We start from the raw sequence: 22334 nt of genomic DNA on the forward strand, positions 1-22334 counted from the left end.
TGAGTAAACCCAGATAACTCTGGCAAAGCCACACCATGCTGAAGGCAAGTGAACTGTTAGGCTAAGCCTTGCTCTCAACACTGACGACCAAAAGTTGTCAGTAGCAAGAGTAATTATGGTGAAAATATACTGAGAGAATGATGTCCCAGGTATGGTTCTGTTTAGTTAATCTTGATAATAGCTCTGTGAGCTATTATCATCAGTCCAATTTACAGATCAGGAAATTGAGGCACAGGACAGTTAAGTGAATTGGCCAACTTACTAGACTTGAAATCAGCAGTGTTATTCCAGAGCCATTGCTTTATATCAAGGGTGTCCAACCTTTTTTCTTCTCTGCTGCAAATTAGAGGAATAAGAATTGTCTTGGGCCACACATTAAATACACAAACACTAATGAAAGCTGATGAGAAAAAAAACGAAACAAAACAAAAAAGGTCTGTGCATACTTTTCTAGATATCCAACACCACAGATAAGCAAAGCAGGCCTCAAATAACCAGCATGGGGCCCGCAAGCTATAGTTTGGACACCCCTGCTAACCTATTGTGCCCTAACTAGTTTAGATACCTGGTAAATGTCTATCTGTGTCCCATTCCAGCAGAGACCTTCTCTAACATCTGGCTCTGGGGAAGGTGGGAGGATGGGGGAGCAGATGGGAGTAGTGTCAAGCTATATAATGTGTCAACTTAAAATACAGGAGTTTTTTCTGTAAGGTAAACCTACTTCAGGATTTAGGTTGGGTTAATTCTAGACGACATTTTTTTCAAAGTCACAGTGATGCTTCATCAAACACCAGAATTACAGAAGTCTTTCAGTCGTGTTGCTCCCTTTCATCTGTTAGTCTTGATGTTAATCCTGTGGGCTTGCTTTAGTGACATTATGACACTGAATCCCGAGAGAGATCTGAGTTTGGCTATGCATGAATACATGCATTTCTTGTAAGTATTTGAAAAGAAAGGAGCTAGTTTCCGTCAAAGTTAGAGTCAGGCAGACCTAGGAGGGATACATCCCGTGGCACTCTAGCAGTGGGGAACCTTGGACAAGCCAGTAGAAAAACTATAGTCTCATTTTCCCTATTTGTAAAACATGAGATAATAACTACCTCACAAAGTCACTGAAAGAATCACATAAGATAATATTTGCAAAGTGTCAAGCATGAAGCAATCACTTAAAACCCATAGTCTTTACTCGTGGTTTTTAAATAAATGTTGTGAGGCTCTGGTAATTTTACTATTACTTATGAGCTGTTGCTCAAAACTCTTCAGTAATTTTCACCTTTGTCCATATTTAAGACATAGAGTATTTGTCCATGATTAAATGTGCTGCTGTCATCGAAAATGTCTCACGCTTCATATGGTGTCTGTCTCATGCCACCCACATCCTTCCGTTCACTTACCTGCAGCAACCGAAATCACTGAGTCCTCCCAGTGTAAGGACTTGCCTCTGCTTGCTGGTGGTCTAGTAGAGAGAGTGATTTGCATAGTCCGTGCAAACACACATAAATTACAGATACAATGATAGAATCTGTGTAATGTTAGGAGTCGGGTACAAAGGAAGGAGGCCTGGTTGGTTCTGCAGGGCTGCTTGAGGGTGGGGGGAGGACATGGTTGGAAAGAGCTTCTGATGCTACAGCTGTGTCTTCAGAACAGAGTCCTGTTCCCCAGGCAGACTGTCTGGGTGAGGGGCACTGGTGGAAAGAACAACTTAGAGGGAGCAGTGTGAGCAGATGAGCAGGGACAGGGACCAGCAAGGCACATGCAGGAATAAACAGAAAAGGCCCCCGTGGAGTCCTGCCTGTATCAGGCACTTCCGCAGGTCTTGGATGGACCAGTTCCCATCTATCCAGTACAACTGGGTTCTGCCTACATCTCACTCAATCCCCACAGCAATTTTGTAGGTAAGTATTAGCCAAATTTTTCAAATCCAGAAACTGAGCTTCTAAGAGATAAAGGGCATATGAGTAAGCCTAAGTCTGAATAAATAGATAAAATAATAATAATAGAAATAACAATAAAAAAATAAAAAGATAGGTTCATATGGTGTTAGGCATGCTCTAACCTGCATCATTCGGTACAGTATCCTCTAGTTTATTTAAATTAATTAAAATTGGGCACGGTGGCTCCCACCTGTAATCCTGGCACTCTAGGAGGCTGAAACAGGAGGATCCCTTGAGCTCAGGTGTTTGAGGTTACAGTGCATGAGGCTGAGGCCACAGCACTCTAGCCTGGGGCACAGAGTGAGACTCTGTCTTAATAAAATTTTTGACTAAATTTGAATAAAATGGAAAATTCAGTCCTCAGGTGCACCGGCCACATTTCCAGTGCTCGGTTGCCACGTGTGGCTGACACTCAGTGTAAATGAGGGACATTTCCATCGTCATACACTGTTCTGTAGTTGGGCAGTACCAGTCTAAGCACTTTCCCTATACTGGCATATGTAATCCTCATAATACCCCCATGAGGAAGGTACTATTTGTAGATGGCACATATGTGGAAATCGAGGTATAAAGAAGATAAGAAACTTAACCAAAGTCATATAGTGAACTAGTTCTCATTTTTAAGCACTGAGCTATAATGCTAGCCCAGTAGATTATGTTCCGTATTATAACATAAGTGGGTGTTGGTTAAAATGTTAGAACTCGGCACCTGCTTCTGTGTAAGTTAGCGTTAGATTCTCTGCAGAGCCAAGGCCTTTGGTGTGATTCTTGCCCTTCCCAGAGCTTACAGTGGGCTGGCAACCTCTGGAGAGCCTCTGCCCAGCCCACTCCTCATGCCACTTAGCCAGCTTTGTCAAAGCAGCTCATCAGAATCAAGAATCTCAAGTTAATACAGTTAAGTGATTTGTTCAAAGCCCTTCTTGTCTTTTTTATTTTGCCTTCAGAGAAGGTGTCTGAGGTTGTTATTTTAAAAGAATCTTTTCTTTTCTTGTTTTTTTTTTTTTGAGACAATCTTAAGCCCTGGGTAGATTGCCGTGGCATCACAGCTCACAGCAACCTCTTGGTCTTAAGCGATTCTCTTGCCTCAGCCTCCCAAGTAGCTGGGACTACAGGCGCCCACCACAATACCAGTAGGACAACACATCAGATTAGGAGATGGAAATCCTAGTTTGAGCCCAGTTTCTGCCTGAAGGGGTAAATAAACTTGATTAAATTGCTTTACCTTTCTGAAATTTCATTTCTTCAACTGTAAACTAGAAATAAAGTGCACATATCATGAGATTCTTCTAAAGACTAAATCACACCGCACAGTGCTTGAGGATACTTTGCAAGCTATAAAGCACTTTATATGGCTGTAAAGTGGGACATAATTATAACAGAAGTGCCAGAACTTAGGATGTTTTTCTTCTGTATAACCCTTTAACATTTTCAAAACAGCTGTAGCTTGGTAAAATTACAGGATACCATACTCTTCATCATAACATTTGCAAAGTCTCTTTTTTTCTCTTACATAAGTATGAAAGGTTTGCAATAAATGTCTGAATGAAGGGATGACTGTTTGGATGGGGGAGAGGAAGGTGAGCATAGAGCGTTAAATAAAAGAGCTGTTCATGAGTTTGAATTTTTCTTTTTGTAAATTTTGTTTTTAAACATGCTGTTTGATATGAATTGTACATGTATGTTGAGGGGTGGGAATATCAAATCTGAGGACCAGAATTCATTGAACCAGTAAGCTAGTTTTTCTGCTATTTGTTTTTTCATTCAACAAAAAAACATATTGAACAACTACCACCAACTGGGCATTGTGCAAATTTCAGGGGCAGCTCAGTTGATTATGTCACTATTTTTTTGTGTGCCTATTTCTTCAGCTGCTATTTTCCCCTTAAACATTCTAAGGATTTCAGAATAAACTTGAGGCCCAGGAGCACCGAGGGCTGCAGTGTCCCAAGTCTCGTCTGGGAATTGTTTCCTGATGCATGTGTGCAGGCCTTATAGCCTCTGAGGATTGCGAAATGTGTTTCAGAAAGGACAAAGCCTCTCCACCTTTTCTCATTTTTTCCTGCTTGTCCTTGGGCCTCTTTTCTCAAGGACAGTCCATCAAAGCTGTGGGTCCAAAGGTGAAATGAGATGGGCCGGCTCTCACTCGCTCACGCTGGCAGTGAGCATCGGCTGTGCACTGCTGTGGATGGGGGTGGATGGCAGGCAGAGTGTAAGAAAGCCTCTTTCAAGGGGAAACTGGGTAAAACCTCCCTCTTAGCCGTGCTGTGCCAGCCCGGTTGGTGGTTATCTAAGTCTCCTCAGGACCTCAAGTCTGGGGAGAAACTTCTTGCTGTCATATTTCCAGGCAAAGAGGCACCTTATCTTAGAAGAAGCACTGTGTGTATTTTATATGGAGAATGGTCAAGGAAGGACCTCCATTTCCAATGCAGTCTTCTCATTGTGGGGATGATGGATCCAGCTTAAATTTTTAGGTCATTTATGGCAAAATCAAGGCTACAACTCAAGATGATTTTCTAATTCTTAGCACATGATCCTCTCTGTGTTCCATGGTGAACTGACATGTCCAAATATGTTTGTTTTATATTAATATAAGACAGTCATGAGATCATAAAGTGGGGGGAGTATGGAAAGAACATGGGCTTGGGAGTCCGAAGAACAAGGTCAAGTACCAGCACTGCTTCTTACCTGCCCATGACCTTGAGCAAGTTACCTGAACACTCTGATCCCTCATTTCCTCATGTTTTGAAGGGAGGAAAGAATTTTACCTTTTGGGGATGTTGTAAGATTAAGCAAGTGAACATTTAAAGAGCTTAGCACAGTACCCAGCCTATCGTAGATGTCTGATATTTTTGTTAGAAAGGCAGAAAGAACGCAGTTGTCTCTAGAGAGAGACAGATGGTGTTGATAACGGTGAAGGTGATGGTGGTGGTGGTGATGGTGTTGGTGATGTTGGTGACAGAGCTACCATCCATTTTTAAACATTTCCTCAATATCAGATTGGCCATCTGATGCTTTTTTTTCCTCTCATTTTATAGCAGGTCTTTCTGTCTCCAACATTTCATTCTTTTCTTATTATACCAATTCTCAGGTTCTAACCCTAAAAATAATAATGAATCTGTTAACCAAAGAAAAAACAAAGAAATATTCCCTATAAATTTCTTTTTCCCCATTTTTAACCCCCTTTCAGGATTGAATGACCCCATATGATTAACTTTTCTTGTATTTTATATGTGAGGAAACAATAAATGTGGGTTAATAAATAAATAAATGAGGGTCATTCCCGGGAATTCTTTGAATTTATTTATAACACTATGGCCCAGGAGTGGCCAACCCCTTTTCTGTCAAGAATCTCCAGATGATATATTTAAAACCCAGTATTTTGAGATGTACAGATAAGTAAACACTGCCTGCCTGGCTAGTGGGTTTTTATCTTGTAGAAAATACTGTGAGTCTCGTGGCTCAGAAGGAGCTCTTTGGGATCAGATTACCTAAAAGTGAGTCACAGGCCTGCTCCTCTCGTGGGCGGCATGCCCTGCCCAAGTCACAGCTCACGTCTTAGCTGCAGTCTCCTCGTCTGTAAAAGGAGGCTGACAATGGTGCTAATCACGTCAGGTTGCTCTTAGAGTAAATGAGGCATGTACAGAGAGAGCTCAGTTAAAATTGGCTCACAACTAAGGTTTGCTCCTGTGCACAAGCCTTTGTGCACTGAATGGGGACTGTGTCACTCGGCCCATCCAGAGAAACATAAACCCCTGTAAGTGTTTACAGCGCAGGGACATTAACACACAAAAATGTAGCGGCAGATGCTGGAGGAGCTGGTTACCTTCCCTGTGACACCAGCGAGAGATACAAAAGGGAAGCGACTAGCACCCCACAGTGGAGGGACAGAGGAGACAGGTGTGTCCCTGTAGTCTGAAGGCAGTGGACACCAGCAGTTGCTGGGGCCGTGGTGGCCTGTCAACAGAGCTGAAGTCACAAAGAGGAAGTAGCCGGAGGTGCTACCTGGGGTGTGAGGGGATTTCCTGTGGCCTCCAGCCCTCAGGTGCCCCAGCAGGGCCAGCCTTAGCTGACTTGGAGTCTGGGGATTGTGCTTTGCGGGGTCAGTCCCATGATCCTGAGCAGAACAGGGGACTTGCTCTAAATCTGCTAAGACCAATGACTCTTGCAAGCTGGAGTCTCAGATTGTGCTGCCTGCTTTCTGACTCCTGCAATAACCCACACAGAAAGTTTGGAAGAGTCTTACTTCCCCCTGCTGCTGGGCCTCAAGGACTGTGAGCTGCTGTGCCCCAGAAGGTAGAGTTTGTAAAAAGCAATGGAAGAGCCTGGAAGGCTGTTACAGAAACCTAGAAAGTAGTAAGAAGCCTGCCTGGGCATCTTGCCCACGTTCCAGAAAGGCCTGATGCTGAGTGGCTGGTGCCTTCACAGCCTGACAAGACAATCCCCCTGTGCTGTTTGCCTGGCTAACTTCTGCAGAGGTCAGGTGAGACTGAACTCATCAGGAAACCTTTCTCAGCTGCCCTCTTGGCCCCTGTGCTTCCTCCTGTCCGGTGCTGATCCCCTGCGTGGAGATGCCACCTTTCGGGTTCTCTCTGAACCGTGGCCATCCTGGGAGCAGGACCTTGTCTTCTTCCTCCTCACAGCCCCACGCTGGCATCTGTGGTAGGTGCGGAGCTGCTGAGTGCAGCTCCTCACACCTTTTATTGCAGAGAAGGAGGAAGATGGCGCGTGATGTTGCAAAATGACTTCTGTGCTGGGGAAGTCCAATGCGTGAGACCATTTCACAGCTCTGTCTGAGGAAGTAACTTCTGAGTCAGGAATAGGTAGGAGTTGGCCTGGTGGAGAGGTTGGGGAATGGCATCCGGGCAGAGGGAAGAGTAAACACAAAGGGCCTGGGGCTCACCCCTCTAATCCCAGCACTCGGGAGGCTGAGGCTGTGGGTTGCCTAAGCTCAGGAGTTTGGGACCAGCCTGAGCAAAGCAAGACCCCATCTCTACTAAAAAATAGAAAAATTAGCCAGGTGTTGTAGTGGGCACCCATTGTCCCAACTACTCGGGAGGCTGATGCAGGAGGCTTTCTTGAACCCAAGAGTTTGAGGTTGTGAGCTGTGATGCCAGGGTGATGCCTTTCTGTCTTAGAAAGATGGGGGGACTTTAAAGGGGGGAGCATCAGGTATGGGAAATGGAAGGCGGAAGGGGCATTGCGTTGTCTGATGTGGTCAGAGGAGCAGTTCTCTCCTGCGTCCCGTCTCTGCGCCCTGCCTAAGCACCTTTCACTTGCTGCCTCCTGTTATCATTCTGCATGTTGGCGGCTCCTGCATCACACCTGGTATATTGTTTTATGCATAGAAAGTGCTACTTGCATATTTGAATAAATGAAGGCCAACTCCAAGCTCTGAGCAGTCTTCCTTGCTCTGTCATCACTTTTGTGACTTCACTTGCCCAGCAGGCATCGGGGAATACAATCTATGAAGAAGCCAGTGTTTCTGCCATTAATGGGAAACTCCACTACACGGCATTCTTTCCCCAGCACTGACCCCCCTGTCACTCTTTCCTCTACACTTGGAGTTCTGTGATAAGCAGTAGAAAGGATGGGGACCTAGAGAGGCCACAAAGACTCAGTCACTAAGCAGGTCCTTTGCTTCTGCCTTTAGATTGAGCTGTGAGGTGTTAGAGCAGATGCCGTGGGGTCCTGTGCGAGTCACTCACGCTGTGCAGACCCTAGTGTCTGATGTCAGTGGTGTTAATGACAGCTCCTCGATAGTGCTCATCTAGAATGAGACCATCCATGGGAATATACAGTGTCTGCTATTTAGTGAGCTATAAAATAAGTGATGTCCGCTGCTTTCATTGTGGTAATCACAGTTACCATTGTTATTTCAACATTGGATGCTGGACAAGGAGCAGAGTAAAGCCAACCCGGACAGGTTTCCCAGCTCTCCTGTGACAGGCAAGGAGGCTCTTTTGGTTTCCGTTTGAGCCTGGCCTACACAGGGGACTCTTCTCCCGTGTTGTCGGCCATAAAAAAAAGAGGATTTTTATGTTTGTTTTTAGCTTTCTTTTTTCTAAAAAGATATTTTTTAAGGAGGATTTTTTTTTTCCTTTCTCACAGGAGTGATTGGGGCAGATGTGAGAGGGCACGGCCTCGTCTGTGAGGGACAGCCTGTGACGTCACGGCTGGCTGTCATCTGTGGAACATCTTCTTGTCACATGGGGGTGAGTCTGCCAGGCACAGAGACAAAGCTGCCCACATGGGGTGAGCTGCTGGCTCTTCCACCCCCTCCACTGCCTACCCCTCCTGCCCCTCCTGCCCCCTCCACTCTGTCTAGCAGAGGCCCCGCGCTCCCTTAGTAGCTGTGCTTACATTTGCTGCATCCTTTTTCCAGGGGCCACATTCTTAAAATGATGAGTCTGCCTTTGAGGTCACCCTGGCCAGAGAGCCCAGGCACGAGGGGTGAAATTGGACCCAGAGATGTCTAAGCCCAGTGCCCCCAGCCTGGCACACCCCTAATGGGCAGCTGGGTCTCTTCTGTAAAGGAATATCTATTTTCTTTGACCACTGAGTTCTCTCTCAATCAATATAAATCCATCTCCCTGGGAGCGTCCTGATGATCTATAGAATCAGGCTGCATATCATGACTTCAAAAGAACACTGATAAGCAATTTTCACTTTGTTAATTTTTCTCCATGAATTAGTGGGAAGGCTTTCTCCCAGATTGCAGTTAAAATTTAGTGCCTGCCCTAAAATTTATATCTTCTTTAAATGCATGAGTCTGAAAGCATTCCATTCCGATAAGTACCCATTTCTACCATATTTTTATTTAAAAGTCATTACTCTGTTAAACTTAGATGGACGACTTTTTGGATTTTTCCCAGATGAGTGAAATAGAGAGGGGTGTGGGGGAGGAGTGGAGAGATGAGCAGAGATTAGAGGAAGATATAGCCCAGGGCAGAATGAATGCAGCTAAGGAGGAAATGATATAAAGCCATTTAGTAGCTATAGGGACTCCTGAGCCTGTTTTACTGGAAGATATTATGGTTGAGTGAATATTAATACATTTACTGATTCCTGCTCTTGTGTTGGGGCTGTGTTAAACCCCGAGGATATAAGGATGGCATAGGCTCTCCCACTGATGAGCTAGATTGATCACGGGTATTACAATATACCAAGAGGCCCCCAAGTACAAATTCAAACTGAACTCCTGACCTAAGTGTCTGTTATATGCTGAGCCTACTGTGAGGTGCTCGTACATCCTGTTCCGTAAAGAGAGTGGAGCCAGCCTGATGGGTTTCCAATCATGCTTACTCTAGTCCCACAAGTATGGCCCCTAGGGCTAGGTGCTTGAACTCTCTGGGCCTCAGATTCTTTCCCTCAGAATGTGGAGATTGATAGTATCTGCCTCACAGTGTGCTGAGGATTAAATGAGGCCAGATCAAGGGTTTCACTGTGGTCAGCACAAGGATTTGCCCTTGATAACTAGCAGTGCTGTGGGGCAGGAAGGAGACCCACCCATTCACCTGGGAGGGGTCTGCAGGGAGGGGCACAGTTAGTGCTAGACTTTAAGGAATTATATTTCCTTTTGTTTGTTTCTCTGGGCTCTGCACAGATGCTTACATGGAGCCTATGTTTATAAATCTTATTTCTTCAGCTCAGCTGCCCTGTTTTCAGGCCAGCTGCCACCCAGTGGGATAGATCTACAGAGCCATGGGGCCTCTTTAAGAGGGAAGTGCCCCAACAGGGAGCCAGCCCTTGTTTTCCTTATTGGTTTGTCTTCACTGAATATGGATCTAAATTATCTCTGAGTTTTACAGGGAGGCATCTAATCTGCCTTCTCCTATGAAGTTTGAATTTCAGGCATTTTTTTATCCCACTCAAACTCAGATTTCCGAGCAGCAGCCAACCTGAATGAACCAGGTTGTGACTAAGATGCCCTACTTCTCAGCCTAACTGTCTCTGGGCGTGGGTGATGCTGGCTTGCCCTACCACATCCATTTTGCAAATTAGGAGACTAAGCCACAGAAAGCCTAGCAGTTTTCTCAAGGTCACAAAGATGTGAAAGTTCTAGAGTAAAGAATTCAAATCTAGCTCTGATTCAAGGCTTGTCCTCCTCAGTGCCTCAGAGCACATTGCATGCCAATCATGAACCCAGCAGGGATGGAGAGCGCGGCTTTTGCATCATGCCGATGCAGGTTTGAACGTCTGCTCGTGCACTTTTTGGTTGCATAGCCAGAGTGAGCTACTTAATTCCTCTGAGTCTCAGATTCTTCATCCATCAAATTGGAGATAACAGTGGCTGTCTTGCAGGGTTGTTGGGTGATGTGCATTATTTATGTATGTACCTGGCGTATAGTACACCCTCAGAAATGGTGGGAATTCTTACTAAACTTTCCTGGTAATGTAACTGGCTCACATGAAGCAACTGTTGGGACTCTGAGGAGTTTGATGGGCAGCTGCAGTTGGTTGCCATGAATGAGGACCATAAAATGCCGGTTTATTATGGTCATGTTGTGCTGGGATTAAAGCCCCCACCCTGCTTTGTACTTGGGAGTGGGAAGGGACCTTCTGGGCCAAGGGGATTAATCATCAGCTTTCATGTTGTGTCATGAGGGCGAGACTGTGGGCACGCTGGCATGGGAAAGTGCCTTTGATCTCCCTCAGGTGCTGGGGACCCAGCAACAATAACACCTTTGTGAGGTCTAGGAGAGGTGCAGGTCTAGGAAACACTCCCAGGGAGACTCAAGGGCCCCCTTTGTTGTGGTTCTGGCAAATAAAACCACTACTGTCAGGAAAAATTCACCCAACAGAACACAGGGACCTAAGCAGTCTGGGGGCTTTTCAAAAAGTGGTTTTCACCATGACCGAAAGGATTCTCTTTCTTTCTGTCTGCTCACTCACTTCTGATGTTTCCAATTCAATAGGTTAATTGAAATAAAATTCCAAAGACTATTTTGTGTTTAATCCAGGCTGCCTGTATCTAGATCATCCCAAAAGAATGAATGGATGAATGGACCAAGTGAGTACTGGCAAATATGTAGAAGCTTCCTACTTCCAGATTCCTGTTACTTTCAGGAATCTGGAGAAAAAGGATGAGGTTGAACATAAGACACACTAATAAGGCCTTTGATATTTTAGAAGATACAAGTGTGGGCTACACATTATCTTCTTTGTGGATGATTTAATTAACCAGGAAAAAAAATGATTCTTTTTTTTTAACTCCCTGAAAGCAGAGCTGCTTGTTCAGAGTTAATTACTACCAAGTCCCCAAGCCCCAGATAATACACAGCAGGGGTTAGCCAGAGGTTGAGAAGTCACCGTTCCTGCATGCCTTCTCTGGAGCTGTCAGAGTGGGTTGCAGCTTGGCAACTTGTCTCCTAGTGAGCGTCTCAGGTGGGAAGAGGACCCCGGGGAGTTGAGGTCAGGAGGAGTACCGAGAAGGTAAGGTTTGGTGCGAGCTGCGAAGCACATCTGCTCCGTAAATCACTCAAATGTAGAAATTGTGGTTCTCCATCACAGAATAGACGTGGCATCTCACAGACACAGGCTCGGGTGGTAGCCTCCCCACTCCCTGTGAATGCAGGGAAGATACTTCCACCTTCCAGTGCTGAGGCTTCCTTATCTGTTAACCGTAAGCAACAGTATTTACCCACAAAATTATGTTCAGGATTAACTGGGTAACTTTGTAAATGGCTTGGCACAAAAAGCCAATTGTGGAGTTGTTAATGATTCATTAAGGCTAGAATGATCCATGTGGTTATGGGTTAGAATTAAAGACATTAGTGTGGATTCATGTTTAGCTTAATATATATTCAGATGGATACGTGTAAAACTAGTTACGGATGTATATACATATACAAGTTAGTAAACGTATATGTATTTCCTAGCTGTGTCAACTGAGGTGGCCTGGAAACAAGAAGACCCTACAAACGAGTTGTTATAAGCACACCTAGTCTCAGATCTTGGTTTCTGACACTGTTATCTAATCAAAAGAACCAGAATGCCTTAGAGAAATGGTTGATTCTAGGATTGGGGCAGGACATATACAAGATGAGCCTGGAGTTTTCTGTAGTGCCAGAAAGTTAGGAAGTGCTTATAAAAAAAAGAGAGCGAGTGAGAATGTGTGAGGGGGAGCCCACTGAGGGAGCTCAGTGAAGCAGTTTAAGCCATGTAACAAAGTGTTATTAGAACCTAAAGTGAAACATAAATATGCATGAGTCCATACTGAAATAACTGATTAAATAAATAAAATGGATAAACAGAAGATAAAAATCCACGCATAATAATTCTAAATACTTTATGTAGCTACTCCGTCATCAGGGAAGTGGAACATAACTTTCCACTCCCAAGTGTGAGCTGCACAGAGCGACTTCTTCCTAGAGATCACAGTATGGAAAGGGGGAGAGAGTAATTTTACACTGGAGAAATATGACAACCATGACATCGGCCAGGTGAACAAGGTCATCGTCAATAGTGACAAGTCATGTCAACATCATGTACTGTTGGTATGATGTGATATGTCTTCTTTCCCCAAGCCTGTAACCCAGTGTGATCAAAAAACATCTGACAAATCTTAGTTAAGGGAAATTCTACAAAATGCCTGACTAGTGTCCCTCAGAACTGTTAAGGCCACCAAGAAACAAGGGAAGTCTGAGAAACTATCCCAGCCAAGGAAAGCCTAAAGAGATGTGACCAAAAAATGTCTTGTGGTGTCCTGAGTGGGGTCCTGGAACAGAAAAAGGACATTAGATGAAAACTAAGGATGTCTGAATAAGCGTGGACTTCAGTGTGTGGTATCAGCATCATTCGTTATTGTGACACGTGTCCTTTATGTGAAATATTAATGATAGGGAAACCACTGGATGTGGACATGTAAGAACCTTTACATTCTGAAACTATTCTAAAGTTAAGAAGCATTCATTTACTTATTCACTCATGAAGAATATTTGCAGAGACAAAATAATTGAATTTTTTAATATGTAAAATTATGCTAACTTCTACAAGTAGGCATTCTAAATAAAATTTTTAAAAGAGAAAAAAAAAATCAAAAGAAAAAACATTTCCTCATATTTGCCTGGCTACGTACAAAGAGTAAATAAGGGATTAAATGTTTTGCTTGTTTTCAAGGAGCTCAGGTACATTGAGAACGACAGACAAAAAGGGGAGTAACTGCAACACAAGGTAGCAATTCCCACAATCAGTTTGTGGCTGGAGTGTGGGGGGATTATGGAGAAGGGGCCATCTCAAGTCTTCAGCAGTCAAGCAAGTTATCGTATAGGAAGTGATATTTGTAGTATCCTGGGTTCCCTGTCTCCAGCCAGGATGCTGTGTTAGCCAGCTCAGATTTAGATACTAGGCCCTGTCTTCACTTTTCTCTCCATTTTGATTTTCTCTGCTATGTCTACAAAGCCACACAGCTGACTTCTTTTGAGTCCTAGGTGGGATGGGGGTATGTACAAGCCCATTGGAAGGGCACCACAGGAAGAGAGAATAGCCATGTGCCTTGAACTAATAATCTTCTGTTAGTCGGATAAAGTGGCTAAGAAGAGGGTGGGCAAGTGGGACAAGTTTATTTGTCTTGGTCTCTTTAACAGATGGCACTGGCAGAGGTCATTGACAGAGGTGGGTGAAAGGGAGTCCACATTGCACAATAAGACCACTGTTGACACTGACTATGACAGCCCCGGCATGCTGTCTGTGAATGTGCTGCTGCCTCTTGGTTTACAAGACCTGCTGTCTCCAGACCTGTAGGAAGCAGCATTCTCAGCACACTCTGTTTGGAGGCTAGCCCTGGGGCCCTGCAACTTCATATCCTTGGCATTGATTTGGCAAGGAGAGGGTTGATACCCAGTGAGGCATGAGAGGCAAACTATGTCTCAGGACGCAAGACAGTTTGTTTCTCCTGGCATGTGAGAAACATTCTAGAAACATTGTGCTGGTCTGAGTATGATTAACATCCTTGGCCCCAGGCATCAGCACCAGCTGCGGTCATTTTGAAGAGACCAGCGATGGCTGCTAGCAGCTACCATGGACGGAATGCCCGCATCTACCATGCACCTTGCTAAACACTTCATATCATGGAATTAGCTCAGCAATCCTGTGAAGTAGGCACCATTACTGTCCCGTTTTACAGGTGAAGAAGTGAAGCAAAGAGCAGTTAAGTGGGGCATGCAACATGCAGGAAGGGACACTCGTGTGAGCTGCGGTCCCCAACCCTGGGCCATGGACTAGTGCTTGTCGTGGCCTGTTAGGAACTGGGTTGAGCAGCAGGAGGAGAGCATCAGGTAATGGAGCAGAGGCAGCTTCATCTGTATGTTTAGCCGCTCCCCACCACTCACATCACCACCTGAACTCCCACCTCCTGGTAGATCAGTAGGGGCATTAGATTCTCACAAGGGCACAAACCCGCCTGTCAGCTGCGCATATGAGAGATCTAGGTTGCACGTTCCTTATTACAACCTAATGCCTGATGATATGAGGTGGAGATGTAATGCATTTAAATCATCCAGAACCCCACCCCCATCCCGTCCCTGGAAAAATTGTCTTCCAGGAAACCGGCCCCTGGTGCCAAAATAGTTGGGGACCACTGCCCTGGAAGACTGACTTGAGACTCCTTGTTCTTCTCTTTCACTTGGACAGCTTCTCTCAAAGGCACTGGTTCTCAACCTTCCTAATGCCACGATGTATTTTCATCATTACAAAGGGGTCGCAACCTGCGGCTCACAGGCCTGGAGGAGAGGGAGAGCCATTCCATTGAAATATGGCACAGATAGGCAAGTGCTTGGACATACGTTTCACCAAAGGCAGGATTTGAATGACAGGCACCTGAGAAGATGCTCCACATCACCACTCAGAAGGGAAACAAGGGAAACTGAAACCACAGTGTGGTCTTCTACACACTTTGTAGAGTGGTTAAAGTTGTGTGGAGACCTGGGGAACTGGAGCTCCCATATACCACTGCTGGGAATGTCAGATTGTGCAGCCATCCTGGAAAACAGGTTAGAGTTTCTTACAAAGCTAATGTACATCTACCGTGTGATCAGCCATTTAAACTTAGCCAGGAACGCTCATGGCAGCTTTATCTGTAATAGTCCAACACTGGATACAGCCCAGATGTCTATCAGCAGTGAATCTCAGAGAGACTCTTGGTGTATTATGGTAATACAATACTACTGGGTGGTAAGATACAAGATAGAACATGGATTAGTCACAAAATAATTATGCTGAGTGATAGAAGCCACTCAAAAACACACACAAAAAAGTATAAACTGTATAGTTCCATTACATAAAATGCTAGGAAATGCAGACTACCATGTAGTGATAAAAAGCAAACCCCTGGCTGCCTGGAATGGGGGGCGGGCACAGTGAGGGCAAGAGAGTGGGCTTGAAAGGGGCACAAGGAAAGGTTGGGAAGGATGGATCTGTTCATCTTGATTGTGGGAACGTCTTCACTCACCAGATCAAAACTTACCAAATCAGACAATTGCAGTTTATTGATTTCTAATTATACCTCAATGAGGCGTTTTTAAAAAGTGGGAAAAAATAACAACAATAATAACGGTATCTGAAATCACTTATGTAATGCTCGCTATATTCCAGGCACTATTCTAAATATGTCTGGAAAATTATCTAGTTCTCATTTTTTAAAAAAATCACACATAGTAGGTGATCGATAAATGTTAGTTTTGACTTTTTTCCTTCTCAGTCATGTTTTCTAGCTTCTATGACGTATTTTATCCTACTCTTTGGCTCCTAGCACAGACGAGTAAGCAGTATTACTTGTATTTTAAGGGTACCAATCTGTATCTCAGATGACGTCGACTAGAGTGGATGCGTGTTTCCTGAGCCTCCTCTTGGCCCAGCCCGTCTGGCTCAGTGCTGGGTACATAGTAGGTGCTTAGCTACTGCACAGCTGAGTTGCTTTTTCTTCCTGGGAAGTATACGAATGCTTTGATTCTTTGATTCCAAGTATCTTCTCATTCCCTCCTGCTGTAGTGGAGCCACTGTTGGTCACTTACTTCTACTCAGTGAGGCCCAGCTGACCAGGAGAAGTCCCATGTCTGAGGTGCTGTGACTCTGCTTCCCACCCCACCCCACTAGGGAAATCAGACTACTTTAGCAAGTAAGATTTTCACTGAAATTTTACTTCAGTGGGACCTGGATGAGAAGCCAGCCACTCTCTGCTCTGTTCTTTCCATGACTAAGACAGTCTTCTAGAACTTTCCATCCTCATCCCCATGCCCTGTCCCCACCACCCAGTGCCCTGGGGAGGAGAAATTGAATTTCTGATGGGCTCCTCAGGGCTGGCTTAGGCTGACTGCTTCTGTAGCCTGATCTCATAGGACAATGAAGTGAGGGAGCCTGTGGCCGTAGTGCCTGTGGGCTGTGACCAGAGAAAGTCCACCTTTGGACCATGCAGCTTGTCAGCTGTGTGGTTTGGAAAGTGTCTCTAAAGGCATCCACAGCTTCCTCAGACGATGGGAGGAGGGTGTGGCCTGGGCCCAGGTCAGAAGCCACCCAGGACTGTGGGGCACTGGGCAGGATCCATTTGCTAGAGGAGAGGAGGGGGCCCAACACCATTAACCACAAGGGAATGCAAGTGATAAGCCCAGTGAGCTCCACTGCTCCTCGCTCCAGTGGCTGAGATGTGGGAGGATGTGGGGAGTGGGGCGCTCACATTCCGCCACCGTGGTGGGAGGTACAGCAGCCACTCTGGAAAATAGTTCAGCCATGTCTTAAAAAGTTATGCCTGCTGCATGGCCCAGCCTTTCCACTGCTGTAACAGCGGGGCAGGGATGTCTGGTCCATGGTCCTGGGAGCCCACCCCCAAGCAGCAAGGTGAGGTGAAAGGAGGCCCCTGACAAGGGCCTGGAGCAGCCACCTCTGGGGAGTCTAGCTGTCCGCTGGCCTGAGCCCAGCTTTCCACGGCAGGCTGCGGCTCACCTGGAGAGAAGTGCAGGACATGGAGGCAGAACAGGAGCTCCAGATTCCAGCTCCCTCCGGGGACGCTGCAGTGGGAGGAGGGCATGGGGGGGTTGTAGATGGGAGTAGAAAGTTCTAGAGGACTGCCTTGGTGGAGGAAAATTAGCAGCAACAACAGTAATCCCTAATAGTTACTACATGTTTATCATGGTCTAAAAGATTTGGATGTTTTTTAACCCTCCTGATAATAACCGTACGGAGTTGCCAGAATTATCCTATCAATCTACAGGGACTGAAACTGACAAACTGCTCACCCAGGGTCACGGCTGGTGAGTGAGTCCTATAGGTGTGTTTGTAACTGAGGCAGCTGGGTTCCAGAGCTCACACGGCCAACCCGTAGTGGAAGGATGAGGGGGCACAGGCTGCAGGTTGGCCATACACACTCGTGTTTTGTGGGAATGAGGTGGAGCAGTTACAAGGCAGATCATTTCTAAAGCCTGATGAGAACTGCAGGGGCTGACGGCAGCTAGAGCTGTCACTGTCCCCTTTTCCCGTCCTCCAAATCACCACCTTTCCAGAGGCCACCAGCCTAATGATAACAATCAAATTAAACAATATCCCTTGTCACCACCACCCCCTGGGAAGTGAGTCTTCGGAGCCTCTTTATTTAACTCTGGTATCCCTGCTGCGCTGTGGTCAAGTACTGAATGTGCCAATCTGAAGATAGTGCTGGCTTCTCGGCTCATGCAGATGGTTTTGTAGCCCTTTGGAAGAGTGTGCTGAAAACCACATTATTTTTTTTTCCTTTTCCTATTTACCACTCATGTGCTGTGAGGGTGACTCTGATATTGTGGCTGCTGAGGGTTACAGTGGTCATGGGAAGGCTCAGTGTGGAGGAAGTGATGATGAAGATGCCTGCTGGGCCCTCACTAAGCACAGGGCTGGGCTGAGCACCTGTGTGTGTGTGCACGAGCTCACTCGGCTCTGCAGACATTTAGTTTCAAGGTTTTAGTATTTTTGCTTTATTGCTTTTCCCTTATTTTTTTTAATCCCTCTCCCATTTCTTCACATGTTCCAAGTATTTCCTTTTTCATATATTAATTAAATTTTCATATTTTTTGCCCCCAAAGCCATCAGAAGTTAACTCTTCCACTTAACCAATGGTTACAGCCTCAGGAGAAACAATGTTTAACAGGCCAACGATCCCAGAATAACCAGTGAGAAGTTTTCTGAGCAATCAACTCTGAAGGAATGAGATTGAAAGTCTCTCCCTAATGAACCTTCAGTGGCTCCCTACTGCCACTAGGAAAAAAAGTTCAGATAGGACGATTGAGTAGAAATTTTGGTTATGTTCTTATGGATTTGAGATATATTCAGTTTAAAAGAACTAAGACTTAAATCCTAAGTGGAAAGTTACTACAATACTGTTTTATATATATATATATGTATATATATATATAAAAACTTTTTTTTGAGACAGAGTCTCACTATGTCACCCTAGGTAGAGTGTTGTGGCATCACAGCTCACAGCAACCTCAAACTCCTGGGCTTAAGTAATTCTCTTGCCTCAGCCTCCCAAATAGCTGGGACTACAGGTGCCTGCCACCACGCCGGGCTATTTTTGGCTGCAGTTGTCATTGTTGTTTTAGGGAATTAACAGATGGCTATTACACCATGGCACATGTCCAGTACTAGCAGCAAAGTGCTGGGTACAGAGTCAGTATCCAGTAAGTGCTGTGTGGATCCAGGGGCAGAAGGCCAAACAATGAAATCCTGGATAGCCACCACGAAGTTTGTCGTACAAACAGTTTGATTTCCTTTTTTTCGTTGAGTGACAGGCTGTGGAGGGAAGGGGTCATATAGCACGTAAACTGCCCAGTCTTTGGTCAGGTTGTAGGTCCTTTATGTGATTGCCTGACCCTTCCCACGTGACACACAGCATCGGTCAGTTCAGTCATGCAGTTCCATCCAGGCAGGAACTGAGTCGTCCACAGATTTACACCTTGAAGCAGCAAAAATTCAAAGCTAATTGATAATTATCAACAACATCAGATTGCCAAGTTCATGTTTGGACTTTTCATCCATCCATTTTAACCTTGTGCAGAGCCAGGCAAAGACTAAGCCATAATTCTTTTGCTTAAAGACACTTTTAACTGGAGGATGCTGCCTAATGGTTGATCAGCTGCCCAGGTGCCCATAGACCAGTCATGGGGCCGCCATGACTTGCACTCGTACCACCCGTCTACATGATAAAGTTAACTGAATGCTCTTCAGGTTTCCATGAAACCCCTAGCTAAGAGATTTGATGTGCTCATAGAAGACAGGGCTCAGGATTTTTGGAATTAAGGAAATGGTCAATCGAAAAAGGAGAGACCACAGAGACAGTGGTCAGTATTTTATACATACACACACAGACATATATGAGCTCATTTAATTTGTGTATTAGTTCAGGACTCCAATTTTTATGGACCTATCTACCCCCAATAGACCACAGTGAAGATAGCTCTGAATACTAAATCTGATGGCATCATTGTCCTGAGAAAACTTTTGGGAAGTCTCTTGAATGCCATCTGGGCATAGGGGATCCCCATGATCTGGCCCTGCTCCACTCTGGGCTGCCCTCACCCTTCATCCTCTGTTCTGACTGGTGTATTCACATACTCTTCTTTGAATTCATAGGGCCACATGTGCTTGACATAGGAAATGACTAGATTTTTAGGAGTGAATACTGTATATACGCAAATGACACTACCAGTGATGTTTGAGGCAGCACCCATAACCATATAGATTAATATTTCTATGGTAAAACTTTATGACTATTCATACCAAGAAGGTTAAATAGGCTTTAAAAGGCTTAGTCCATTCAGATCAGATTTTACCATCAATTAATCATGAGAACACATCTCATGTGGAATGCTCTGGATTGACAAAGTCCATTGGACTTACTCCCTCTTGTGGAAAGCTCACTCATTCTCATGGCCCGTGGGTGTGTGATTTTCTCTGCCTGGAATAGCCGCTTCTCTCTTCCACCTGTTGAGTAACATCTTGACTCTGATTATCGCTGCTGTAACTCGTACTTACTGAGCACTTACTGTGTTGTTTGTCACTCTCAGAAGACTCTCCAGGGCAGTTCTCATGGTATCCTGACCTCCAGGGTGCAGATGAGGAGTCTGAGGCGTGGAGAGATCAGAGTTAGGAGGAGGCGGAGCTGAGATGGAACCATGGCATGGAGATGCCAGAGCCTGTGCTCCTGGTCACTACACTGTCACGGTGTGTGTCTTCCCTAAAGCTCCAGTTGAGGTGTCCCCTGCAGGAGGCCCTCTTCCTCCCCCCACCCATGTTCAGTAGGTGGTGCCCCTTGTGGGCCTTCACAGCTCTAGTGAGCATTTATCATTCTCTGTCTTCTCTTAGAGCCTGAACTCCTCCAGCAGTTGGGGGCGGGGGATTCTACTTCAAGGCTCTGTCTCTAGGGCATATGGCAGGTATAATCACACCGTGTATAATCAAGTTAACTCTGAGAGATACAGAAATTGATAACAAAAAAATGTGCATCCTCAGAGAACTAGATAACAAACAAATCACAACCTCAAGGATGTAAAATTTGGATCTTAAAAAGAAAAGGTGTACTCAAAAAGGAAGAGCCTGCTCAAGCTTAAGCATGGTATATAGAGAAGAGGGATTTGTTGGGGACAACAGTTCCAGGGTGAATGAGGAACACATCTATACTTAAGAATAACTCTAGCTAGGATTTATTAGACACTTACCACATGCTGGTTTCTTGGCTTGGTAGTCTGTGTACTGAATTTCTAATCCTCACAACAGACATGTGAGGCTAATTGTTGAATCCCTGAATGGACAAAAATCACAGCTGTATAGGAAAGAAAAAAGTGTAGTAACCATGTTTTAGATCAGAATAAAGGCCAATACTACTATATTTAGATTAAGTATAAAATAAACACCCTTAGAGGGAAGTCACACAAAATGGCCCAGTAGGATACATTTCCCATCTAAGAGATGATGGCGTTGAGGAGAGATTTCAGGTACGTGGTACAGAAGTATATCCTGCTCTTCTCCCCAGAATTGGGTCCAGTCTTGAGTTCTGCTTTTGGAAGAAGATGTTGGAACCTGGAAGGAGCTGCCTAACAGCTCTAATGCTTAAGAGACAAAGGGCCCCACAGCAAAGCCTGAGGTGATCAAGAGAGACGGGGCAGTTCTGACTGCGCAAGAGAAACCTTGGGCAGTGGTTCTCAACCTTCCTAATGCCGAGACCCTTTAATACAGTTCCTGTGGGTCGCGACCCACAGGTTGAGAACTGCTGCCTTAGGGTTTGGCCTCCTGATTCCCCTGCTCAGGAAGGTTTCTCTGATCAGAAAAAATCCAGAGTTTATACAGTCCCTTCTGGAATTTGATGTTCAGAGTAGCTGAGGCAGGCAAAGCAGGCGTCATCTTCTTTGATAAAATGAGGCTCAAAGTCACTGAGTGATGTGTGCAGTGCCCTACAGCTAAAATAAATGATGCTTCCCTGAGTCCTTTCCATGGCCGTCCTGGAATCCTGGGTTCATCTTCATCTCCTCAAACTGAAGAGCCTACAGCTGGTCACAGTGGCTCACACAGGAAGCACTCCTGGCAGGAATCCCCATCATGTGATTCTGTGATCTGTGATTTCTCCATTGAGCTGCAAGCCAGTGGCTTTCAATTAGTGAGCACAAAATGCACCTGAGAACTCTTCAAGAAACTTAATTCCTCAGGCCCCACTCCCGAGGGTGTGCTTCGGTGAGTCTTGCTGGAAGGGGTATATAAGAACCTGTAGTTATTGCATGTGCCCTGCTGATTTTAATGGCAGACTTTCAGAAAAGCTACTTTGAGCTTCCTCAGAGTAACAGTTATATCTTCCCATTATTGATTCCTCATTGCCCAGCAGAGCACTTTGTACATGCATGTGGACCAAACTCTGTATGTACACTTGATGGGTATAAAGTGGGAAGGGAGGGGAGGGGAGAGGTTTGATAGAGGGAGGGTAAAAGGCGGGGCCACACCTATGGAGCATATTGCAAGGGTACCCTCAAATCTGTCAAGTGTAGAATATAAATATCTTAACACAATAGTCAAGTAAATGAGGTGAAAGCTATGTTGATTGGTTTGATATAATCAGGTCAGATTGTATTAAAAAAATCAACATATTGTACTCCACATATGCATAAATGTATTCATGATCTATGTGTATTTGACTTAATAAAAAAAAAAGAACGAAGTAAATAAATGTGAAGTTAAGGTAAATGGAGGAAAACAAGTTGGTGAGTCTGTCAGATCATTCCAGGTGTAGAGCGCACTACAGGGTCCCTTGAATCTCTATCCTTTTATATCAGGTCTCTTGGTAGGCATATTAAGAAGTCATTCCCGGCTCGGCGCCTATAGCTCAACCGGCTAAGGCGCCAGCCACGTACACCTAAGGTGGCGGGTTCGAATCCCCAGCCCGGACCCGCCAAA

General features: G+C 45.1%; 1 protein-coding gene across 5 annotated transcripts in view; it reads left to right on the plus strand.

Annotated features, from left to right (window-relative positions):
* FGGY (FGGY carbohydrate kinase domain containing) overlaps positions 1–22334 on the plus strand; it is a 417013-nt gene that overhangs the window by 229928 nt on the left and 164751 nt on the right. For all 5 annotated transcript variants that reach the window (XM_023515082.1, XM_012807209.2, XM_023515085.1 and 2 more), the window contains exon 8: positions 8043–8146. In XM_023515082.1, the coding sequence (XP_023370850.1) occupies positions 8043–8146 (104 nt within the window). The remainder of the gene's footprint in view (positions 1–8042; positions 8147–22334) is intronic.

The sequence above is a fragment of the Otolemur garnettii genome, unplaced genomic scaffold (genome assembly GCF_000181295.1).
Source record: "Otolemur garnettii isolate 467f Iridium unplaced genomic scaffold, OtoGar3 scaffold00066, whole genome shotgun sequence".
Lineage (NCBI taxonomy): Eukaryota > Metazoa > Chordata > Mammalia > Primates > Galagidae > Otolemur > Otolemur garnettii.